Raw genomic sequence first — 21,103 nt, forward strand, 5'->3', positions numbered from 1 at the left:
TATGCAGAAGTGGAATTAATGCAATTATTTAATATTAACATTACAATATTTTTACTAGTAGTTCTCATTTACTCAAATATTGAATTTTTGGGACCTTCTATACCTAGCCATTCTTGCTTGTAATTTTATTAAACTTTTGTTTCAATTCCTGCATGTATTTACTTATATTCATTCAGTTATACCATGACTATTTTCAAACAATTTTGAGGGCGATTTTTTCACATGTGACTATATGAATTGCTAAAATGTAAGTAGCAATCATTCACAATTGACATGAATATGAAATCTCAGATGTTCTAAATTGATTTATTCATTCACTTATTCATTCATCTATACAGGCCAGTTAAAGGACATTCATGTAAGATGCATGTGGTAAATTTGAGTCTTTCTTTTAGCCATATTCAAGTTCCTATGCCACAAGTGATTTATCAAAAAGATGTGGTTAGTAATGACACCCATTCTGCCCATCTTTGACTTTTTCCTATTCGGTATCCATTCCTCCTCTTTGTAGAAACAATATGTTAAGAATCCTTCTTTGGGTTCTCATTCCTTAATCACCCATGGTCCACATGGTTTGGATATGGTTTATTCCAGCTTTAGGACCATAGGTGTGCACAAGACCATCGATCAGAGCAAACGGTTGGTTGAACATAGGACTATGATACAAGCCTTCACACGGTATTTTATCTTGTAATTTTGGTGTTACCAAATTGTTAATCTCAGGGTTGATTAAGTGGAGTAGCTGCTGTATAGTCATTTTGACAAGAGACTCCACCTAAGAATGAAGCCAATTTTCATAAAATGGAAACGAAAAATAAAATATCTTAAGCCCATGAATCCACCTGTCCTCAAAGCTGCTCATCCTTGACGGTTTCAGTTACATGACCTAAAATTCACTTGCCTGAGATAGTTTGGCTTTGGTTTCTGTCATTCACAACCCCAAAAGCACTACATCTAAGCTTGAAATAATTAAATAAATAACAAATTATTGCTGTTCATGACACAGCAAGCAAACTAGTAAGTCAGAGCTCTGTAATTATTAACTAAAATAATAATTGTGATTACAAGTGCTAATACAAGTTAAGTAAATGTGCTGAACGTAATACATTGAAAAATAAAAATGAGTAAAATATAGTCTTGTTTCTTGTAGAATTAGCAGTAGACTAAACTTGAAAAAGGATTTAAGGGAAATAAAAAAGAATAGAACACAGCAATTGACTTTGGATGCATACAATTTGAAAGAGATTAACTCTGCCTGAGACGGTAGATACCTGGGGCTTTGAAAAATCATCACATGTCCAAGTCTTTTAACCTTTGGAGGCCCCTTGACACATAATACAAAGCAGATTAAAGTTTACCTTTCCTATATTGAATTTAATTATGTATAATTATAGACATAGTATTACATGTTATAGATACCTACACATTAATTTTAAGATTGTTTTTTAAAATTTAGAATCAATATGTACATTTTTTAGAATTTCAGTAGTTTTTGCAGTGCCCAAAAGACCCTGGAATCCCTAACTACGGTATCTAAGTGGACATACAGTTCTGCTAAAGGAGCATTGAGAAAGACCTCCAAGATACATGACCCACATTCTGGAAAACTCCATTTTACACATTGGATTATTTATTTTTGGCCATCTGTCAATGGCCATCCCTAAGAAACCAATCTGATAGAGATTTTGAGAAATATTGCTCAGATTTTTTAATGTTCTTGTTTGTAAATCAGTTTTACTCACTGATGAGGTATACCTCTTCTCCCCCTTTGGCTTTTGAATAGCAGTTGATAAAAAGGACTTCCTTCCCATTTCATCCTTTTCTAGCATAGAGGATGTGGTGTTTTATTTCTGCCAAGACAGTGTGTGAATATAATTAGCATCCCCATGGTGTCAGAGCTTAGGTAATTTCCTTCTTTAACAATTTTACCTCCATAGGAAGCATCACTAATTTCATTTTGTACGCAGAGGCATACTTTCTTTCTATGCTCTTGAAGATCGATTAATCTGAGGTAGTGCTCCTTTAAAAGATGTCCAGTAACTCAATTCTCAAAATTTCCTATTAGTCATTTGATTGTGTGCAGAGATGCTCGGACTGGGCTGACGTTTTATTTCTATTATATTAACTCAGTGAATGAGACAAGCTGGGAATGTAGAGTAGGCAAATCTACAGGAGTTTCATTGACAAAGTCGCATAGTTACCAGGAAGGACCTGAGCCCTTTAACTTTTTAAAATATAAACTGTGTGATATTAGAGCTATTAATTTCTGCTGCTGTTTCCTCATATATAAAATGGGGATTAAAATGATAAACATTTTTACATGTATATTGTGAGGATTAAATACATTATAATAGAGAAAGAATTTGGAACAGTGACACACTGATCTTATTTTATTATTACTAATATTACATTTTTAGTTAAATAACCTTAATTGATTTCTATGTCATAAGGCTTAATATGGTTGATAATTTTACAGAAAGTCATGTATAGTATTAGTTATACCTGCTGAAGTAGACACTGGACCCAGTAGACATGTAATATGCATTTCTGATTCTGCACAGCAAAACCTCATTAAGTCATAAACCCATAATATGGAATTTATGGTAATTTAGGAGGAATTTCTTTTCTTGTACCTGTGAAGGCAAGGCTTGCCAGACATATCCCAAATGCAGAGTCAGTAGGCTCAGAGAACCATATATTTGACAATGTATCAGTAATTGGAAAGTCTGTACTATTGTATATGCTGACAGTACTAGGCATATATTTTCTTCCTACATGTTATTTCTGACTTTCTTCCTACCCTGCATCATTGCTGAAATTTCTGCACACTATTTCAAAGACCCCAATCAATATTTAGAGCTAAGATGTCTTTTATTCATGGATTTAAAGAATTATGAATTCAAAAGTTTAAATGATTAGGCGAAACAGGTAACACACATTCCATGAGAACCCTCTTCAAAATCATCATTCTGCTGCTTCACCAGCAGTAAGGCAGGGAGGACTATGTGGCACCTGTGAACATATTTCATAACTATTTGTTAACAGATGAAAGATATAGACTATCTCATTACTCTTCCCCCAGAAAATGAATTGTGTTAGTTTTTAGAGAGGATCATGGTGGCAGGACGGAGTGACTTACTTTTGAACTGTATACTATAAGCTGTAATACCTGTTCTAAAATGCAAAATCTTTGTAAAGGATTTAATACAGTTGAATAGTCCTTCCTTTATCAGAATATCGTTTCCTTGGCTGTGATCACATTACACTTCCTACCTTCAGTGTCAATGTTAATTTGATCCTTCTGGTGGTTACAACTGTTCTTTACCAGAAGTTTCTCTTCTCAACCCTCCAGTTTTCCCACTCTGTTCATTCTTCATATACATTTGTAATGTAAGTGGATTACATCTTCAGGATCATCAAATATATACTCATTCATTCAAAACAGATCTACTATGGGCACTAGTTACTGGGATACAACAATGACCAAGCAGACAAAATCATAATTTTTTAAAACTTTCTTTCCTTGCAGGAAGATAGTTATAAAATGGGTAAAATATGGCTGTAACCCACAGTTATGAATTCTACAGAGAAAACTTAAAGAAACAAAGGGAAATATACTGTCAAGATGCAACATGGAGATTCTGCATTGGCTCCAGCCCAGCCCTTGGTTCTGAGCTTCAGGTGCATTTACCAAAATGTCTAGTGTACCCTGGATGGCTAGCAGGTACCCTGAACTCAACATGACCCAAACTAAATATATCACCCTCTTCAAATTTCTTCTGCCACCAACACTGAGTCCTTCAAGCCAGAAATGTATGAGTCACATTTGAACCCTTCTTTTTCTTCATTGTCCATATTGCAGCTGTCACAAAGTTTGACCACTTCTTCCACATGGCTTTGGTCACTTCTCTTCATCTTCACTGTCACTATTATAATTCAGACCAACATCACCTCTCACCTGCATTCTTGCAATAGCTTCCTTACAGATCCCCTACTGCCATTACTGTCTTCCTCCAATGTGATTTAAAACTCATCCTGTCATCCCTCTGCTTCAACCTATCAATGGTCTGCAATTTTCAACTGAGTCGACAGCCACTCTTGCCCTTGTCCTCTAGTCTGTCTGATCTTCCTTCATTCTTCATTCATGCCATCCTCTCTTGACTCAGGATATTTGTACATACTGTTTCCTCTGTCTGGAACTTTCTTTCCCCAATCCTTCATCAGGCTAGCATGGCTTTGAGATCTCTTTTGAAGCATAACTTCATCAGGAAAAGCTTTTCCCAAATATTCAAATTGAGTTATCTGCACCAATTATGATTTCCATAATCTCCTATATTTCCCAATTTACATGTTATGCATGTAATAGATTCTATGATGGCTCTTTTCTCTTGCCTATACTACAGTGTAAACTCCAAGAGGATAAAGACCACATGTCTTTTTAAGCACACTACGCCCCAGTAGTTGTCAAATAATTCTGAAAAAGAGTAGAAGCCTGCTATATATTTACTGAACAATGTTTCAATATTACAGTAAAGACTAAAAGAAGATGGTTCGTGACTGTTTTTCATTTGCATTTATATGTTTCATACAGGGAGATGATTTTGAAACATGACCTGTTAAGTGTCCTTACATTTGCCCTCTCTCTCTACATTGGGATCCTGGAGGATGCTCTTCAGCAATTGATACATCTCCAGATTCCATGTTACTGTTCTCGTTTTGCATCAGCAAAGTCTTCCAGAGAGATGGCCAGTGTTGCTACTGTTGTATGACTGGAAACTCACTTTAGGCAAAAGTTGAGCTTAGTTTTTTTTTTTTTTTTTTTTTTTTTTTTTTTAGACAGAGTTTCGCTCTTGTTACCCAGGCTGGAGTGCAATGGCGCGATCTCGGGTCACTGCAACCTCCACCTCCTGGGTTCAGGCAATTCTCCTGCCTCAGCCTCCTGAGTAGCTGGGATTACAGGCACGTGCCACCATGCCCAGCTAATTATTTGTATTTTCAGTAGAGACGGGGTTTCACCATGTTGACCAGGATGGTCTCGATCTCTTGACCTCGTGATCCACCCGCCTCGGCCTCCCAAAGTGCTGGGATTACAGGCGTGAGCCACCGTGCCCGGCTCTAGTTTTTTAACTAGTAGAAATGTTTGTTTGTTTGTGTTTTGAGATGGAGTCTCGCTCTGTCACCCAGGCTGGAGTGCAGTGGTGCGGTCTCAGCTCATTGCAACCTCTGTCTCCCGAGTTCACGCAATTTTCTTTTCTTAGCCTCCCAAGTACCTGGGACTACAGGTGCGTGAGACAGGGTTTCACTGTGTTAGCCAGGATGATCTCAATCTCCTGACCTCATGATCCACCCACCTTGGCCTCCCAAAGTGCTGGGATTACAGGTGTGAGCCACTGTGGCAGGAGAGAAATGTATTTTTTTTTAATTGCATTTTAGGTTTGGGGGTACATGTGAAGAACATGCAAGATTGTTGCATAGGTACACACATGGCAGTGTGATTTGCTGCCTTCCTCCCCTTCACCTATATCTGTCGTTTCTCCCCAGGCTATCTCTCCCCAACTCCCCACCCCCTACTGTCCCTCCCCCATTTCCTCCCAACTGACCCCAGTGTGTAGTGCTTTTAATTATATCAGTTACTATTGTTGGTAGGGGATGTTCCCGAGATGTTATTACATAGAGAAAAAATATTCTTTCTTCTTTTCTCAGTTTGATTGCTGCTTGGATTTTTTAAATACATCTTCTTCTTTAACCTTCCTTAATTCCCTTGAAATGTCTGCTCCTTTATACTCAGGCACCAAATATAATAATGGCACCAAATCAGGCAAGAGAAAGAAATAAAGAGTATTTGAAAAGGAAGAGAGGAAGTCAAATTGTCTCTGTTGGCAGATAACAAGATTGGGTATTTAGAAAACCCCACTGTCTCTAACCAAAATCTCCTTAAGCTGATAAGCAACTTCAGCAAACTCTAAGGATATAAAATCAATGTGCAAAAATCACAAGCATGTTTATACACCAATAATAGACAAACAGAGCCAAATCATTAGTGAACTCCCATTCAAAATTGCTACAAAGAGAATAAAATACATAGGAATCCAACTTACAAGGGATATGAAGGTCCTCTTCAAGGAGAACTACAAACCACTGCTCAAGGAAATAAGAGAGGACACCAGCAAATGTAAAAACATTTCATGCTCTTAGCTAGGAAGAATCAATATTGTGAAAATCTCCATACTGCCCAAAGTAATTTATAGATTCAATGCTATCTCCATCAAGCTACCACTGACTTTCTTCACAGAATTAGAAAAAACAACTTTAAATTTCATATGGAACCAAAAAAGAGCCTGTATAGCCAAGACAATCCTAAGAATTAAAAAAAAGGAAAAAAAAGTCACAAAGCTTGAAGCATCATGCTACCTCCGGACTTCAAACTATACTACAAGGCTACAGTAACCAAAACAGCATGGTACTAATACCAAAACAGACATATGGTCCAGAACAGAGGCCTCAGAAATAAGACCACACATCTACAACCATCTGATCTTTGGCAAACCTGATGAAAACAAGCAATGGGGAAAGGATTCCTATTTAATAAAGCATGTTGGGAAAACTGGCTAGCCATACTCAGAAAACTGAAACTTGACCCCTTTCTTGCACCTTATACAAACATTAACTCAAGATGGATTAAAGACTTAGAAATAAGGCCTAAAACCATAAAAAACCCTAGAAAAAACTTGGACAGTAAGATTCAGGACATAGGCATGGGCAAAGACTTCATGACTTAAAACACCAAAAGCAATAGCCACGAAAGCCAAAATTGACAAATGATATCTTCTGTCATTCTTGTGCTTCTGTATGGAAAAAAAAAAGGAGTAAATTTTTGCCATCTATCCATCTGACAAAGGGCTAATCTCCAGAGTCTACAAGCAACTTAAATTTACAAGAAAAAAAAAAATCCATCAAAAAGTGGGCAAAGGATATGAACAGACACGTCTCAAAAGAAGACATTTATGCAGCTAACAAACATATGAAAAAAAGTTCATTATCACTATCAAAACCACAATGAGACACCATCTCATGCTAGTTAGAATGGTGATCATTAAAAGTCAGGAAAAAACAGATGCTGGAGTGGATGTGGAGAAATAGGAACGTTTTTACACTGCTGATGGGAGTGTAAATTAGTTCAGCCATCGTGGAAGACAGTGTGGTGATTCTTCAAGGATCTAGAACCAGAAATACCATTTGACCCAGCAATCCCATTACTGGGTATATACCCAAAGGGTTACAAATCATTCTACTATAAAGACACATGCATACATATGTTTATTGCAGCACAATCCACAATAACAAAGACTTGGAACTAACCAAAATGCCCATCAATGATAGACTGGATAAAAAAAATGTGGCACATATACACACTGAAATACTATGCAGCCATAAAAAAGGATGAGTTCATGTCTTTTGCAGGGACATGCATGAAACCGGAAAGCATCATTCTCAGCAAACTAACACAGGAACAGAAAGCCAAACACTACATGTTCTCACTCATAAGTGGGAATTGAACATTGAGAACACATGGATAGAGGGAGGGGAACATCACACACCAGGCATGTCAGGGGTTGAGGGGGTAAGGAAGGGATAGCGTTAGGAGAAATACCTAATGTAGATAACGGGTTGATGGATGCAGCAAACCACCATAGCACGTGTATAACTATGTAACAAACCTGCACATTCTGCACATGTATCCCAGATCTTACAGTATAATTTAAAATAATAATAATGGCACCAAATCTATACCTACTCAGTCTTTACAGCTGAATGCCACTAAACCTTGTTTGTTTTCCTGTCCATTCATTACAGCTTATTCATTAAAAGATTACTAATATTTATTAATGGCAGCCAAGTACTACACATATATTTATTTCATTCTACAACAGTCCAATAGAGAAGATACTATTTTCCTTCTCAGTTTTCCAGAAGAGGAAACTGAGTCTTAGAGGTTAAATGTCTTGTCCAAGTTACAAATTTACTAAGTATGTGACCTGTCTTTTGAACCCAAAGATTTACCTTCTGTTCGTTTATGCTCTCAGTTTACGCTATATAATATTTTACTTGCTGAGTTGCAAGCTACTTTCATTTCAAATCTTTGCCCCTCTCTTCCTTAATTTTTGCTATATAGTAGACCTTTAATATATAATTGTGTCATCATTCCCTGGGCCATTATCATTATTATTATTATAGATGGGTGACAGTATTTGTGATTTGTTCTAACTACTGAATTTTGTTCTTTCAACCCAAACTCAAGCGAGAAAGAAAAATGTGGTTAACTAAGGGTCAGAAGGAAAACCCTATTTCGAGATGTGTTAGAGGTTCGATGGGAAGGGAAGCATTTTAGGACCTCATAATTTGGTTACTTGGGACTAAATTGCTTTGGGAATCCTGTGGACATCATGCTGATAATTTCCTAACCTCCCCCCACCTCCCCACCGCTCCCAACCCTTCATTTACTCAGCTGGCGCAAAAGATTCTGTCTATGAGAAAAGAGAAAGGAAAATGAGCAGTTTTCTTCGTCCATAGTTCTATATTCTGAGGTAATGCTAAACCCAAGTAACTACAGATGGGAGACTTACAGACCTTCCTCTTCCCGCCTCCGTGTGTGTGTGCGCGCGCGCGCGTGTGTGTGCGCGTGCGCGCGCGCCCGCGTGTGTGAGTGGGCGCGCGAATGTCTTTTGGATGGGCTCTTAGGCGCCTGGGAGTCTGGTAGAACGCCGCGCGGTAGCTCTGCACTGTGTTCACGGCGCTGGGCTTTACCTGTTTCTAACCTAGAAACTCCCTTGGTCAGCGAAGGAACTCAGCTTTCTCTTCCTGCTTACCATCCGTCTTAGGGGAGCGGTCGGATTCCCTGGTTCACAGCCCTCTCGCCTCCACACTTCCCCTTGAGTCATCCCCACAAGCTGCCCCCAGATGACCCTCTGACCCAGGCGGGGTAGGGGAAAGGTTATCAGAAGGTAAGTGGGTCAAGAGTGCAGCTTGGACCCGGACCCTGAGGAGCCCCCAGGGTGGTGGGGACCCCCAGCCCGCGGAGCTACGCCCGCCCCCTGCCGCCAACTCTGCGGGCCAGCGACCACTCCTCTCCGCCGACAGCGGCCGGGACGAGCTGGAGCGGTTGGTGCGCAACTCCACCCTCAGCCGCCTCGAGGTCCGCCGGCGCCGAGAGCTCGACCCGCCGCAGCGAAGCGCTGGCGGCCGGCAAGGTCGCTGACTCAGGCGCCTCCAGAGTCTAGGCTGTCTAGTTCAGTGGTTAGGACCGCTGGCTTTGACGTCCAATCCTGGTTTCACCTCTTGCTATTTGAGTGACCTTGGGCAAGCTCCTTGGCTTCAGTGCGCCAATTTCTAAATCTATAAAATGGGGACACTGAAGTGATAGCTAAACGCTGGAACTGTTGTCAGAATTAATGAATGCAGCACTCTGGCACCCAGTAGGGACTCAGTTAATAGCGACCATGATTGGCAGCAGCGGGGAGAGGCTAAGCGTTGAGGGCCAGAATAGAGATTTGAGCTCTGGCCTTTCCAGTTCTTCATCCAGGGTGGGGCTGGGGGAGGGGTAGCGGGAACACCTACTCTACCACCTCTTCCCCAGTTCCAAGATAAACTCGGGAGTACCCGGAGAGCCACTGGTTTGGACTCGGGTTCCTTTGGACTGCCCTGTGTCCCCAGACGCGTAGCACCTCCCGCCGCCCGCAGCTCCTCTGTTTCCCTGGAGCGGAGGGAAGATTTCTTCTGTGAATTGAGTGTCTCCCTCCTCCAATTCCTCACCCTAAGCTTGCTGCCTCCTCCGGGTGCCGGCGGCCACGGCGAGCCGGCCTGAGCATTGGGAGGAAGGGAAGAGGCAGCCTGTGGGTGTGCGAGTCCCCTGGGCCCGGGGAAGGGAAGAAGAGGACGAGGTGGCGCGGAGACCGCTGGAGAACACAGTGTCTCCGGAGGTGGCGGGGTAGGGGGGCCCTTCCTCATTTTGCCTGCCTTCTAGGGACCTCTCAGGCTTGTTGTATCCACAGGCACAGACCCTGAACGGCCCGGAGTCCCTGTCCCCGGCCCGGACCGAGGGGTCGGGGGCGCCAGCTCCGCACGCGGCGGGAGTGGGCGGCGAACGCGGGCCGGCGAGGTAAGGAGGGGTGGCGGTTGGGGAGTGCGCCTGCACGTGTGTGTGCGCGCGCGGATGCGCGAGGCAGAGGGGGCGCGGGGGGCCCAGCCCGGGCGCGTCCCACTCGGCCACCTGCCCTTCCTGCGAGGTGCCGTCGCCCACGCCCTCCAGTCCCCCGCACCTGCGCTTGGGCGCTCGTCAGCCGCGTACCTCACGCCTCCACGTCCCGTCTCCCCCTCATCCAAACCCCACCCTGCCCACTAATACCCACTGCAGAATCAGACCGAAACCTGGAGAGACAGCGTTGCCTTTCTGCTCCCCTCGCCCCCCCCTCCTGCTATAAATAACCCGGACTAGCGGGTCAGGAACGTCACACGGAGAGAAAACAGGACCCCGAGGTTTTCTTCTCTGGGAATAGGGGGCAAAGGGTGAGGAGAGGAGAAAGAAATCACTCGTGAGTAGTGAAGAAAAGCTTGCTCTTTGACTCCTAGAAGAGACCAGCCATTATTTTATTCTTTTCTCTCCCTTTCTTCCTTTTTTATTTTTCCGTGCCCTTCTTATTCTGTACCCGCCTCCCCAACCCCACCCCCCCAGCCCCAAATCCAAGGGGTTACTCAGCACGCCTCCCATTGGTTTTTTTCCTCCCTCCGGCTTCGACTCCCAACGCCCCTTCCCCCTCCTTCCACCCGCTGCACAACCCCCGCCCCCCCATCCCTGTCTCGCCCCAGGCAGGGCATGCGATTTGCCGAGAAAATAAAGTTCAAACTCCTTGCCCCTGTGTCCGGCTGAGACCAGAAGTGGGCTTACCGGCACCCGTCTTCCGCTGGCACCCCTCACCTGCTCTCCTCTAATTTTCTAATCTGGTTTTGCATATTTAAAAGGACACACACACACACACCCATAAAATCCACAACCCGCTGGGTGCAAAACTGCCTCCTGAAACTACTGAAACTTACCAGACGCTGTAGTTATTTTGTCTTAACGAAAGGATAACAAAAATTTTATTCTGGATGCTCCTGTGGGGTGACTTTTCCATACTCTTCAAATATGTATGTATTATACATATATATGCTTTTCCTTTTTCCCTTTTAATTTTTTTTTTTTTTTTTTTAAACAAGGAAATCTGCTCGGTCCCCGGCAGCCGCCGCTTCCCCTTTGATGTTTTGGTACGCCGTGCGCATGCGCCTCACATTAGAATTACTGCACTGGGCAGACTAAGTTGGATCTCCTCTCTTCAGTGAAACCCTCAATTCCATCAAAAACTAAAGGGATGTGGAGAGTCCGGAAAAGGGGCTACTTTGGGATTTGGTCCTTCCCCTTAATAATCGCCGCTGTCTGTGCACAGAGGTAAGTGTGCCCAAGGTTTCTCTTTTCCGTTCTCACTTTGAAGGGCTCTGTCTGCATACCTCTGTGAGCAGGGAAATGTAGTAGGGATCCGATGCTGAAAACGCTGTGCCTGCTTCCTTATTGATGCCTGCTTATTGTCATTTCTTTCTTTAGTGTCAATGACCCTAGTAATATGTCGCTGGTTAAAGAGACGGTGGATAGACTCCTGAAAGGCTATGACATTCGTCTGAGACCAGATTTTGGAGGTAATGGGGTTGCCTTGTAAATAAGAAAGAGTCCAGCCACAGCCGAAGCTGCCTTTTGAGCTTTGTGCGCGCTCTCTTCCCTCTCCCTAGTTGTGGGTGCATGTGGTGTACTGAATGTGTCTCTATTTTACCATACTGAGAAACTGATCAAAACTTAAGCTGGATTGTTGCTACCCAGCACTTGCGTGGTCTTTCAATGAGACCCTCTTAGTGTGTACTCAAATTTGGTGACTGCTGTCTTTCAGCTTCACTGTTACGAATCCTTTGCTTCCCTGTCTTTGCTTTGTTGAGATACAAACCTCTTAAGTTTAGCTAATGGTGTGCCGAGAGAGCCTGGCTTACAGAGGGCCACCGTGAACATTTTTTAGGACAAAATGTGCAGGCAGTTGGTTGAGAGGTGGCATTAACCCCCTGTGCCTGCCTACTTTGGAATAGTTCTTCTGGCCGCGGTTACAGTGGCTCATGTCTGGATATAATCCACTCCTCCCAGCCTCACAGAAGTGGGGAGGACTGGAGGATGGGAGGGCAGAGAGAAAATGGGAGGGTTAGAGATGGGAGGGAAAAGAGGAACCTCTCTCTGGCTGCAGCCCAAGATATGCTGATATACTCACTTTAATACTGCTTCACTCTTATGAAGCTCAAAGAGTTAAAAACCTGTGCACAGAAGGGGGTGGAAAAGATTGAGGAGGAGAGGATTTCAGCGCAATTTATAAAAATCCCTCAGGCTAGAAGTATTCTCGTGTTTCTGTGAGTTGTGTGCATTCACTTGCTGAGAAATATGCACATGTAGACTGAGCTGGAATGCCTTGTTCACAGCATACATGTGTGCGTGTTCAATACAGCATTTCTTAGAGGAGTGACTGCCTGCTACCTTTTTTAAACAAAAAAAGCAGAGCATTGAGGAATTTGAGAGTGAGTAGTGCAGAGGGGTTTGGGGTAGAGTGTCTCATGCCCAGAGATAACTCTTGCTGAGAATGAATGAAGTTCAAAGAAATCACATGGCTGGCTATCTTGCTTTGCAGGTCCCCCTGTGGCAGTGGGAATGAACATTGACATTGCCAGCATCGATATGGTTTCTGAAGTCAATATGGTGAGTGCTGAGGTTTTTGACTACATCTTTGCAGACCTTCCTTTGGGGACAGGAAGGAGAAATGAGCCAGCTGTTGGGGGTAGGAGTGTGCCTGAGTATGTGGATGAGGTGGGGGAGAGGGCATGGAATTTCATACTAGAATTCACTAGTGTTTGAGGCTAGAGAGCTGGCTCTTTCTGTTCCCTAACAATATTTTCAATCTGGTTCTGATACTTGGGACTTGGAGTACAGTGCATCACGCATTTATGTGTAAAACACAGCCACGTGCAGGAGACCCCTACAGAAGCGTCATCTCCTAAGGCTCAATGAGAAACACAATTCATCAAGTGATTTTCTGGATTTGGGGTGGGGTCATGGGAAGAAGAGAGAGTTTGATTTGACATTTAATAGAGAATATAGTCTACAAACAAAACGGTAATAAAGGCCCTGAAATACTGATGCCCACTTGTTGCTTTCCAAGACCAGTTTACAGTTAACGGCAAGCCCCTCCCCCGTTCCTGCCCCAACTCCATTGATTGCTGCTTCCTTTAACCCCTCCTGCCCACCAAAATAAATATTGGCCACCTTGTTTCTAAAAGGTAGGCTCAGACCCATGTGTCATCTCTGTTCACTTCAGCAATTCATTCACCACATGTCCTAAGCTTGTACAGTTAATTGACAGCAGTACTCCTTAGTGGCTACGTCCCTGGACTTGGGGCAAGTGCTGAAAGGAAAAAGCCTATGTTCCCAGCTAGGAAACACGTGTTGGGGGGTTTGCTTCATGCAGGAGCTCCCCCTACTGCCCATATTGGAATACTGCAGACATGCAAGACAATGTCAAGTGTCCCAGACGCCCCCACGTACTTGGGGGCATTCCTCCTGTGACTTTTCTACTCTGTGTTTTAAGGATCCTGTGCTCTGGAGAAGTCCCTCTAGATAGGCCACATTTGAATGTAAAATTCCAGGGTTACTTTTAATCCTTATAGCCCACAACACATTTCAGAAGGCTGTGTTTTGGCATAGTTCTGTTTAGAAATTGGATGAATTATTTTAAAAGGAGGTATAGTGTATAAGCTTTTATGCAAAACATTTCCAAGTCAGCCCTCAGGACTTGTCAATTAGTTCTCAGCATTATACAAATTTTCGTATTCCCAGAATTCAAACAAGAAGAAGCTCAGTAACCAGCACAGTCCTTATACACTGTCCAAAGAGATAATCTTGAGATTTCACAAGATTCTGAAGCAAATGAATACTATCGTTATACCTTATGAATACGCAAGGGAATTCAGCTATTTCTAAAATGTTTTAATGATATGAATCTTCTCATATTCTAATTTGGGGAAATTTTTATAACATGCAATATAAATGCAGGCTAAATACAATATTGGGTGTTTCAGAACCATAGATTTCCCTCACATTATGAAAATCTGTGTGGTTAGAGAATGTTTCTTGGGGTAGTACTTAATTTCTCGGATATACAAATGCTCACTTTTGGTGAATTTGAAAGGCCTTTCATCAACTTATATTTTGAGCTTCAGCATAAAAATAGAAGAGGTCCTAATGTGGGTACCTTCCTACATCTCAGGAATTTGAATCAAAATTGTACTGTTTAAAACAAAGTAATGTAGAAATCAGGTGTGATTCTGTGCATCCTACACGTGATTGATTCAGACTCCTCTCTTTTGCATTTTGCTTTTTTTATGCTCTTCTCTGAGTCCCAAGTCTTATTTTACCACCACCTCCCTCTTTAGAGCATCACAAAATGAGATTTTGTGAAACATTTCAAGAAAAATTTAGAATCCAAAGACATAATTACGAGATGACTAGAGGTTGCTGCAATAGGTTAGCTAATAACTTAGAGGTATTATATATGCTAACATTGTTTAGAGTAATAGAATTTTTATTTTTCTTTCCTTTAAGTTCCATTTATTTTTTGTTGTTGTTGTTTTGCCTGCATGCAACATTTGAAGAGATATCTGAGGTGGACACAATGCCAGGGCCTGCTAGTCAAAATATAGATCCAGCTAAGGCAAGGTGCCATCACTTAAAGCTATTTACTGTTGCTGAAAAAACATAAGATGTTGAAAGTGCAAAAATGAATATCAGGTTGTAAATGGGACAGCATTGCAACAATGATTTGAACCAAGTGTTGAAAATTCCAAGTCAGATTCCTTACTTAGCCTTATGCTAACACTGATGTATTTGTCCAGCTAGATTGTGACTTGTTGAAAAGTTAACGTTTATTTTAGCTAGCAATCTTAGTAATCTAAAATTAATCTTCAAAGGAACAGCAGTTATGTGAAAATTTTTGTGATATTTGTTGTTATTTTTAAAAGATGATTGTTTGTGTTGAAGCAACAGATAGGAAATTCTGTCACTGGTATCTAAATAACGGTATGGTATGTTGTCCCCTGTATGGAGGTCTGAGTGTTAGGGCCTTCTGATTAGCTTCAGGTCTGAAAGAATAGTTGATTGATTATTTAAATGAAACTTCAAAACTGATTAACAGACACATTTCTCCCTCATTATCCTTTGTGGACTGCAATCTCTGCTAATTGTAACTTTCTCTTATTATAGCATGTCTTCTCTGGAGAATGGTAGAGAACCATTGACTCATTTGTACTGGACAAATAAATGTCCATGTCAGTGTGATGCTCCTTGTAAATCACAATGACAGAAAGACTCTGAAGTGAATCAGGAGTCTCAGATGCAATTCTTCTGATGCTTAGTCATCCTGAAAATATTCCACAGATAGACTGGGCTCACTTTACTCATTTATTAAAGGCTAGTAATAGCCCCCATTTTACCTATGGGGGCTATTACTCGCCTTTAATAAATTTACATTTTACCATTTTACCTATGGTGAATACCATAATATAGATATACCTTGTTTTATTCTTTTTTGCTTTATTGTGCCTTGCAAACATTGCATTTTTACAAATTGGAGGTTTGTGGCAACCTTGAAATGAGCAAGTCTATAAGGAGCCTGTTTCTCTGGTAACACGTGTTCACTTTGTGTCGTCTCTGTGTCATGTTTTGGTAATTCTCACAATATTTCAAGTGGTTTATTATTATATCTGTTATGGTGATCAGTGATCAGTGATCTCTGATATTACTATTGCAATTTTTTGGGGGCACCATGAACTGCACCCACGTAAGACAGCAAACTTAATGGATAACGGCTGTGTGTGTTCTGACAGTTTCACCAATGTCTGTCTGTCTCCCTCTCTGTGAGCCTCCCTATTCCCCGAGACACAGTAATATGGAAATTGGGCCAATTAATAGCCCTACAATGAGAGTTGCACATCTCTCACTTTAAATCAAAAGCTAGAAATGATTACAATCGGTGAGAAAAGTGTGTCAAAAGCTGAGACAGGCAGATAGCTAGGTCTCTTGCCCCAAACAGTTAGCCAAGTTGTGAATGCAAAGGAGGAGCCATGAAGGAAGTTAAAAGTGGTAGTCCAGTGAACACTTGAAATATAAGAAAATGGGGCTGGCCATGGTGGGGCACGCATGTAATCCCAGTACTTTGGGAGGCCAACGTGGTTGGATCACAAGGTCAAGAGATGGAGACCACCCGGGCCAACATGGCAAAACCCTGTCTCTACTAAAAATACAAAAATTAGCTGGATATGGTGGTGTACACCTGTAGGCCCAACTACTCGGAAGGCTGAGGCAAAAGAATTGTTTGAACCTGGGAAGTGGAGGTTGCAGTGAGCCAAGATTGTGCCATTGTACTCCAGCCTGGTGACACAGTGTGACTCTGTTCCAAAAAAAAAAAAAAAAAAAAAAGGGGGATAATGGAACAGGCTTATTGCTGATGTGGAGAAAGTTTTAGTGCTCTTGATAGAAAATCAAATTAGATACAATATTCAACATTCCCTTAAAGACAAAGCCAGAATACCAGAACAAGGCCCTAACTGTATTTGATTCTATGAAAGCTTGGGATATGCAGAAGAAAAGTTGGAAGTTGGAGAGGCTGCTCTAGGTGGTTTATGGAAACAAGCTGTTTCCATAACATAAAAGTGCAAGATGTAATAACAAATGCTGACAGAGAAGCTGCAGCAGTTTATGCAGAAGATCTAAGGTAATGGATGAAGATGGCTGGCTATTCTGCACAACAGACTTTATTAAATAAAAGAGTCTTCTATCAGAAGAAGATGACATCTAAGACTGTTATAGGTAAAGAGAAGTCAATGCCTGGCTTCAAAGCTTCAAGGTGGAAGTTGACTTTTGTTAGGTGTTAATGCAGCTGGTTACCTTAAGTTAAAGCCACTGTTCACTGACCATTCCCCAAATTAAGAACAGTGCTAAATCTACTCTGCCTGTGCTCTAGAAATGGAAAAACACAGCCCAGATGACAGCATATCTGTTTACAGCATGATTTATTGAACATTTTAAGCCCACTGTTGAGACTTACTGCTCCAAAAAAAAGAAAAACAACAACAAAACTTTCTTCATGAGTTACTGCCCAGCCAGTTGCGATGGCTAGCTCCTGTAATTCCAGCGAAAAAGGCTGGCAAATCCCTTGAGCCCAGGAGTTCAAGACCAACCTGGGCAACATGGCAAAACCCTATCCTCTACAAAAAATACAAAAATTAGCTGGGTGTGGTGGCGTGTGCCTGTAGCCCCATCTACTCAGGCGGCTGAGGTGGAGGGTCACTTGAGCCTGGGAGGCAAAGGTTACAGTGAGCCGAGATTACACCACTGCACTCTAACCTGGGTGACAGAACAAGAACTAGTCTCAAAAAAAAAATACGATTAAAATTAGAAAACAAACAACAACAACAAAATAATATCTGCTCATTGACAATGCACCTGTTCACACAAGAGCTCTGATGGAGATGTACAAAGAGATTAATGTGGTTTTCATGCTTGCTAACACAACATCCATTCTGTAGCCCATAAATCAAGGAGTGATTTTGACTTTCAAGTCTTACTTAAGAAGTACATATTGTAAGGCTATACCTGCCATAGACAGTGATTCCTCTGATGAGTCTGGGTGAAATATTGAAAACCTTCTGGAAGGGATTCACCATTCTACATATGATTAAGAACATTCATGATTCATGAGAGGAGGTTCAAATAGCAACCTTAACAGGAGTTTGGAAGAAATTGATTCCAACTCTCATGAGTGACTTTGAGGTGTTCAAGACTTGAGTGGAGGAACTCACTGCAGATGTGGTGGAAATAACAAGAGAACTAGAATTAGAAGTGGAGCCCGAAGCTGTGATTGAATTGCTGCAGTCTCATGATCAAACTTCAATGCACAAGTTGCTTTTTACGGATGGCAAAGAATGTGGTTTCTTTTCTTTCTTTCTTTTTTTTTTTTAATTCACCTGGGTGCAGGTGAGCTAATGCCGAAAAGGGTGTTAGCCAGAATGTGGTTTCTTGAGATGGAATCTACTTTTGGTGAAGATGCTGTGAACATTGTTGAAGCGACAACAAAGGGTTTAGAATATTACATAAACTCAGTTGATAAAGCAGCAGCAGGATCGACTTCAATTTTGAAAAAATTTCTGCTGTGGGTAAAATGCTATCAGACAGGGTAGCATACCACAGAGAAATCTTTTGTGAAAAGAAGAGTCTATTGACATAGCAAACTTCATTGTTATCTCATTTTAAGAAATTATCTCAGCCACCCCAGCATTTAGCAACCACAACCCTGCTCAGTCAGCAGCCTTCTGCATGGAGCCAATCTGCTACCAGAAAGATTACTACTTCGTGAAGGCTCGGATGATTGTTAGTATTTTCTAGCAATAAAATATTTTAAAATTAAGGTGTGTGTATTTTAACATGATGCTATTTCATACTTACTAGATACAGTACAGTGTAAACATAATTTTTGTATGTACTGAGAAACCAAAAAACATGTGTGGCTCACATTTTTGAGATATTCACTTTATTGTGGTGGTCTGGAACTGATCCAGCAATATCTTTCTGAGATATGCCTTCACGTAAGTTTATTGGTAGTCTATGAACATACCAACTTAATGAAGACAACTCAAGAGACCCAGTGTCCACTCCAGGTACTGTCTTAAGTGTGCTTGAGTTGGCAGTATAATTTACTAAGTCTCACTTTTACTATGTTTTAAGTGAGAAGGGACATATTAACTTGGCTTCCAATCAAAATTGCAGATTTCTCTTACTTGGTTAGTTATAGTAGCTCTGTTGGCTAAAAAGAAGTTCCAGGAAATCTTGAAAATCTAGAAAATCGTGAAAAAAAAATGCAGAACTCCTAAATGGCATGCAGTTGTGAGTTCTTACTGACGCTAGTGGTGGTGTTGGAACCATGTGACTTAGGTAACTGTCAGCTCAGTAAATCTTTGGAAGAATGTGGTCTCAATTAGAATGCTCCCGAGCAGAAAGCTTGGCCTTGGAATGAAATATTTTTAGATGTCTTGATTAAATTGGCAGGAATCTTTTTGTTAAGATTCTTTGATGAAAAGTGCATTTTAAGATTCAAATTTGGCTGTGAGGATTATGGACTGAAATAGCTTCCTCTTCATTTAAAGCAGATTCTTCTCCATCTTAAAACAACACATTTGCCAACCAAAGAGTGAAGCAATATTTCACTTTTGAGGAAAGAGTTCTAGTAAACACATACACAAATTACCTTTTTATGGAGTGGCAAATGGAGAAACGTACTGCTGTTTTTTAAACAGATGTTTTCTTGCATCACCAGCTGCACAGTTTAAAATTTCATTCAACAAATACTTATTTAGCAGCTACTATGATCCAGGCATGTGTTAGGCCTGTGGACAGAGCAGTGAACAAGACCAACTCCTCTTCTGATCACATTAAACATATTAACTAGGTGTTTACTTTTTCTTTTTTTTCTTTTGAGACAATTTTCTCCCTTTGTCGCCCAGGCTAAAGTGCAGTGGTGCAATCATGGCTCACTGAAACCTCCACCTCTTGGGCTCAAACAATCTTCTCATCTCAGTCTCCTGAATAGCTGGGACTACAAGCATGCACCACCATGCCCAGCTAATTTTTGTATTTTTAGTAGAGATGGGGTTTCACCACATTGCCCAGCCTAGTCTTAAACTCCTAAGCTCAAGTGATCTGCCCTCCTTGGCCTCCCAGTGTTCGGATTACAGACTTGAGGGAGTGAGCCACCACTGTCCAGGTAGGTGTTTCCTATTCTTATAGTCACGTCAGATTCTTGCTGTATTTATGCCTAGCTTACATGTTATCTTTTCTGAGAAACCTTTTCTGAGCAGCCAAGTAACTGCCTTATGATTTTTATTCCTGTAAGTTCCTTTGTCACTTGTTGATTTTGTCATTTGTCTGGTATTTGGTATTTCTAGTGGTTTATATTTTACATATTCTGTCTCCCTCCATCATGTTTATAAATTACATCGCAACGAGGTTATGGTGTCTCCCACTGTGTGGTTTTGCTTTATATACAAATGGTTGTTTGGATATTTGAACCCTAGTGAATGCACAAGTATTGAGCGAAGAATTTACTTTTATAGCAGTAATTTATTATTATTTGCTACACACTGTACTATTTATATGGGGAAATGGAGCATAGACTCATGGCCCACAAAGTCAGGTATTTACCACTTGGAAAAACAAATATAGAAACTATCACGATGTGAGGTCATAAGTGCTTTGAAGGAGGAAATACACAGAGTATTGTGGGAATATACTAATGTATTATGCAGTAGTGAGTCAGGTGAGGAGGGGAGTTAGAAGTGTGTGAATAGATGTTCCAAGCAGAAAAAATTGACACTAGATAAATCAATGGTGTTGGGGATTTGGAAGTCATTTTAAAACGCTGAAGTGGGAGTGAGGAAGGGATAGAGTTGGTTTTGAAGCCATAGGTGGTGATCAAATGATCAAGACCATTTTTGTGTCTTGCTCGTTAATTTAATATTTGTCCCAAAGGCTGTAGGGGCCCATGAAATGATGTCAGTAGAATTGCATCAACAGATTCACACCTCTGGAAGATGGTTCTGAAGTGTAGAGAGTGGATTGTAGTGGAGCAAAACTTAAAGTTGGAAGAAGAGATGAAAATCTACAGCAAACTTTCAGGAAGAATTGCTGAACTAAGGAATGCAAAAAAAAAAAAAAAAAGATATAAAATCATTGTGTTTATACAGTGAAAATGGCCAGACTTGGTGAATCCCATGTTTCTGATAGTGTCCTTTACTGATACAGGGAAGATAGGAAGGGCTGTGGAGGTCAAGGGGATGAGGCATGTGGACAAATAGTAAGTTCACTTTGGGAAATGTTGATTTTTTTCTGTACGCATGGGATCTCCAAATGGATTTAACCAGCAGGTGATTGGAAAATATA

The 21,103-nt window shown here is 41.3% G+C and overlaps 1 protein-coding gene and 1 long non-coding RNA gene across 5 annotated transcripts in view; one reads left to right on the plus strand and one right to left on the minus strand.

Annotated features, from left to right (window-relative positions):
* The window catches only part of LOC141582492 (uncharacterized), a 75,161-nt gene extending 63,847 nt beyond the window's left edge, over positions 1-11,314 (minus strand). Inside the window, exon 1 of one of the 2 annotated variants that reach the window (XR_012515346.1) lies at positions 11,092-11,314. This is a non-coding gene — a long non-coding RNA (uncharacterized LOC141582492). Of the gene's footprint in view, positions 1-10,942; positions 11,023-11,091 lie in introns of those variants that run through there. The other variant, XR_012515345.1, reaches the window with a different exon arrangement.
* GABRB2 (gamma-aminobutyric acid type A receptor subunit beta2) overlaps positions 8,735-21,103 on the plus strand; it is a 260,683-nt gene continuing 248,314 nt past the window's right edge. The window contains exons 1-5 of one of the 3 annotated variants that reach the window (XM_010345325.3): positions 8,735-9,002; positions 10,050-10,156; positions 11,254-11,482; positions 11,636-11,727; positions 12,750-12,817. In XM_010345325.3, coding sequence (XP_010343627.1) covers positions 11,406-11,482; positions 11,636-11,727; positions 12,750-12,817 — 237 coding nt within the window. In that variant the 5' untranslated portion in view covers positions 8,735-9,002; positions 10,050-10,156; positions 11,254-11,405. Of the gene's footprint in view, positions 9,003-10,049; positions 10,157-10,375; positions 10,590-11,253; positions 11,483-11,635; positions 11,728-12,749; positions 12,818-21,103 lie in introns of those variants that run through there. The other 2 variants (XM_074390679.1, XM_074390678.1) reach the window with 2 other exon arrangements.

The sequence above is a fragment of the Saimiri boliviensis genome, chromosome 20, assembly GCF_048565385.1.
Source record: "Saimiri boliviensis isolate mSaiBol1 chromosome 20, mSaiBol1.pri, whole genome shotgun sequence".
NCBI classification, from domain to species: domain Eukaryota; kingdom Metazoa; phylum Chordata; class Mammalia; order Primates; family Cebidae; genus Saimiri; species Saimiri boliviensis.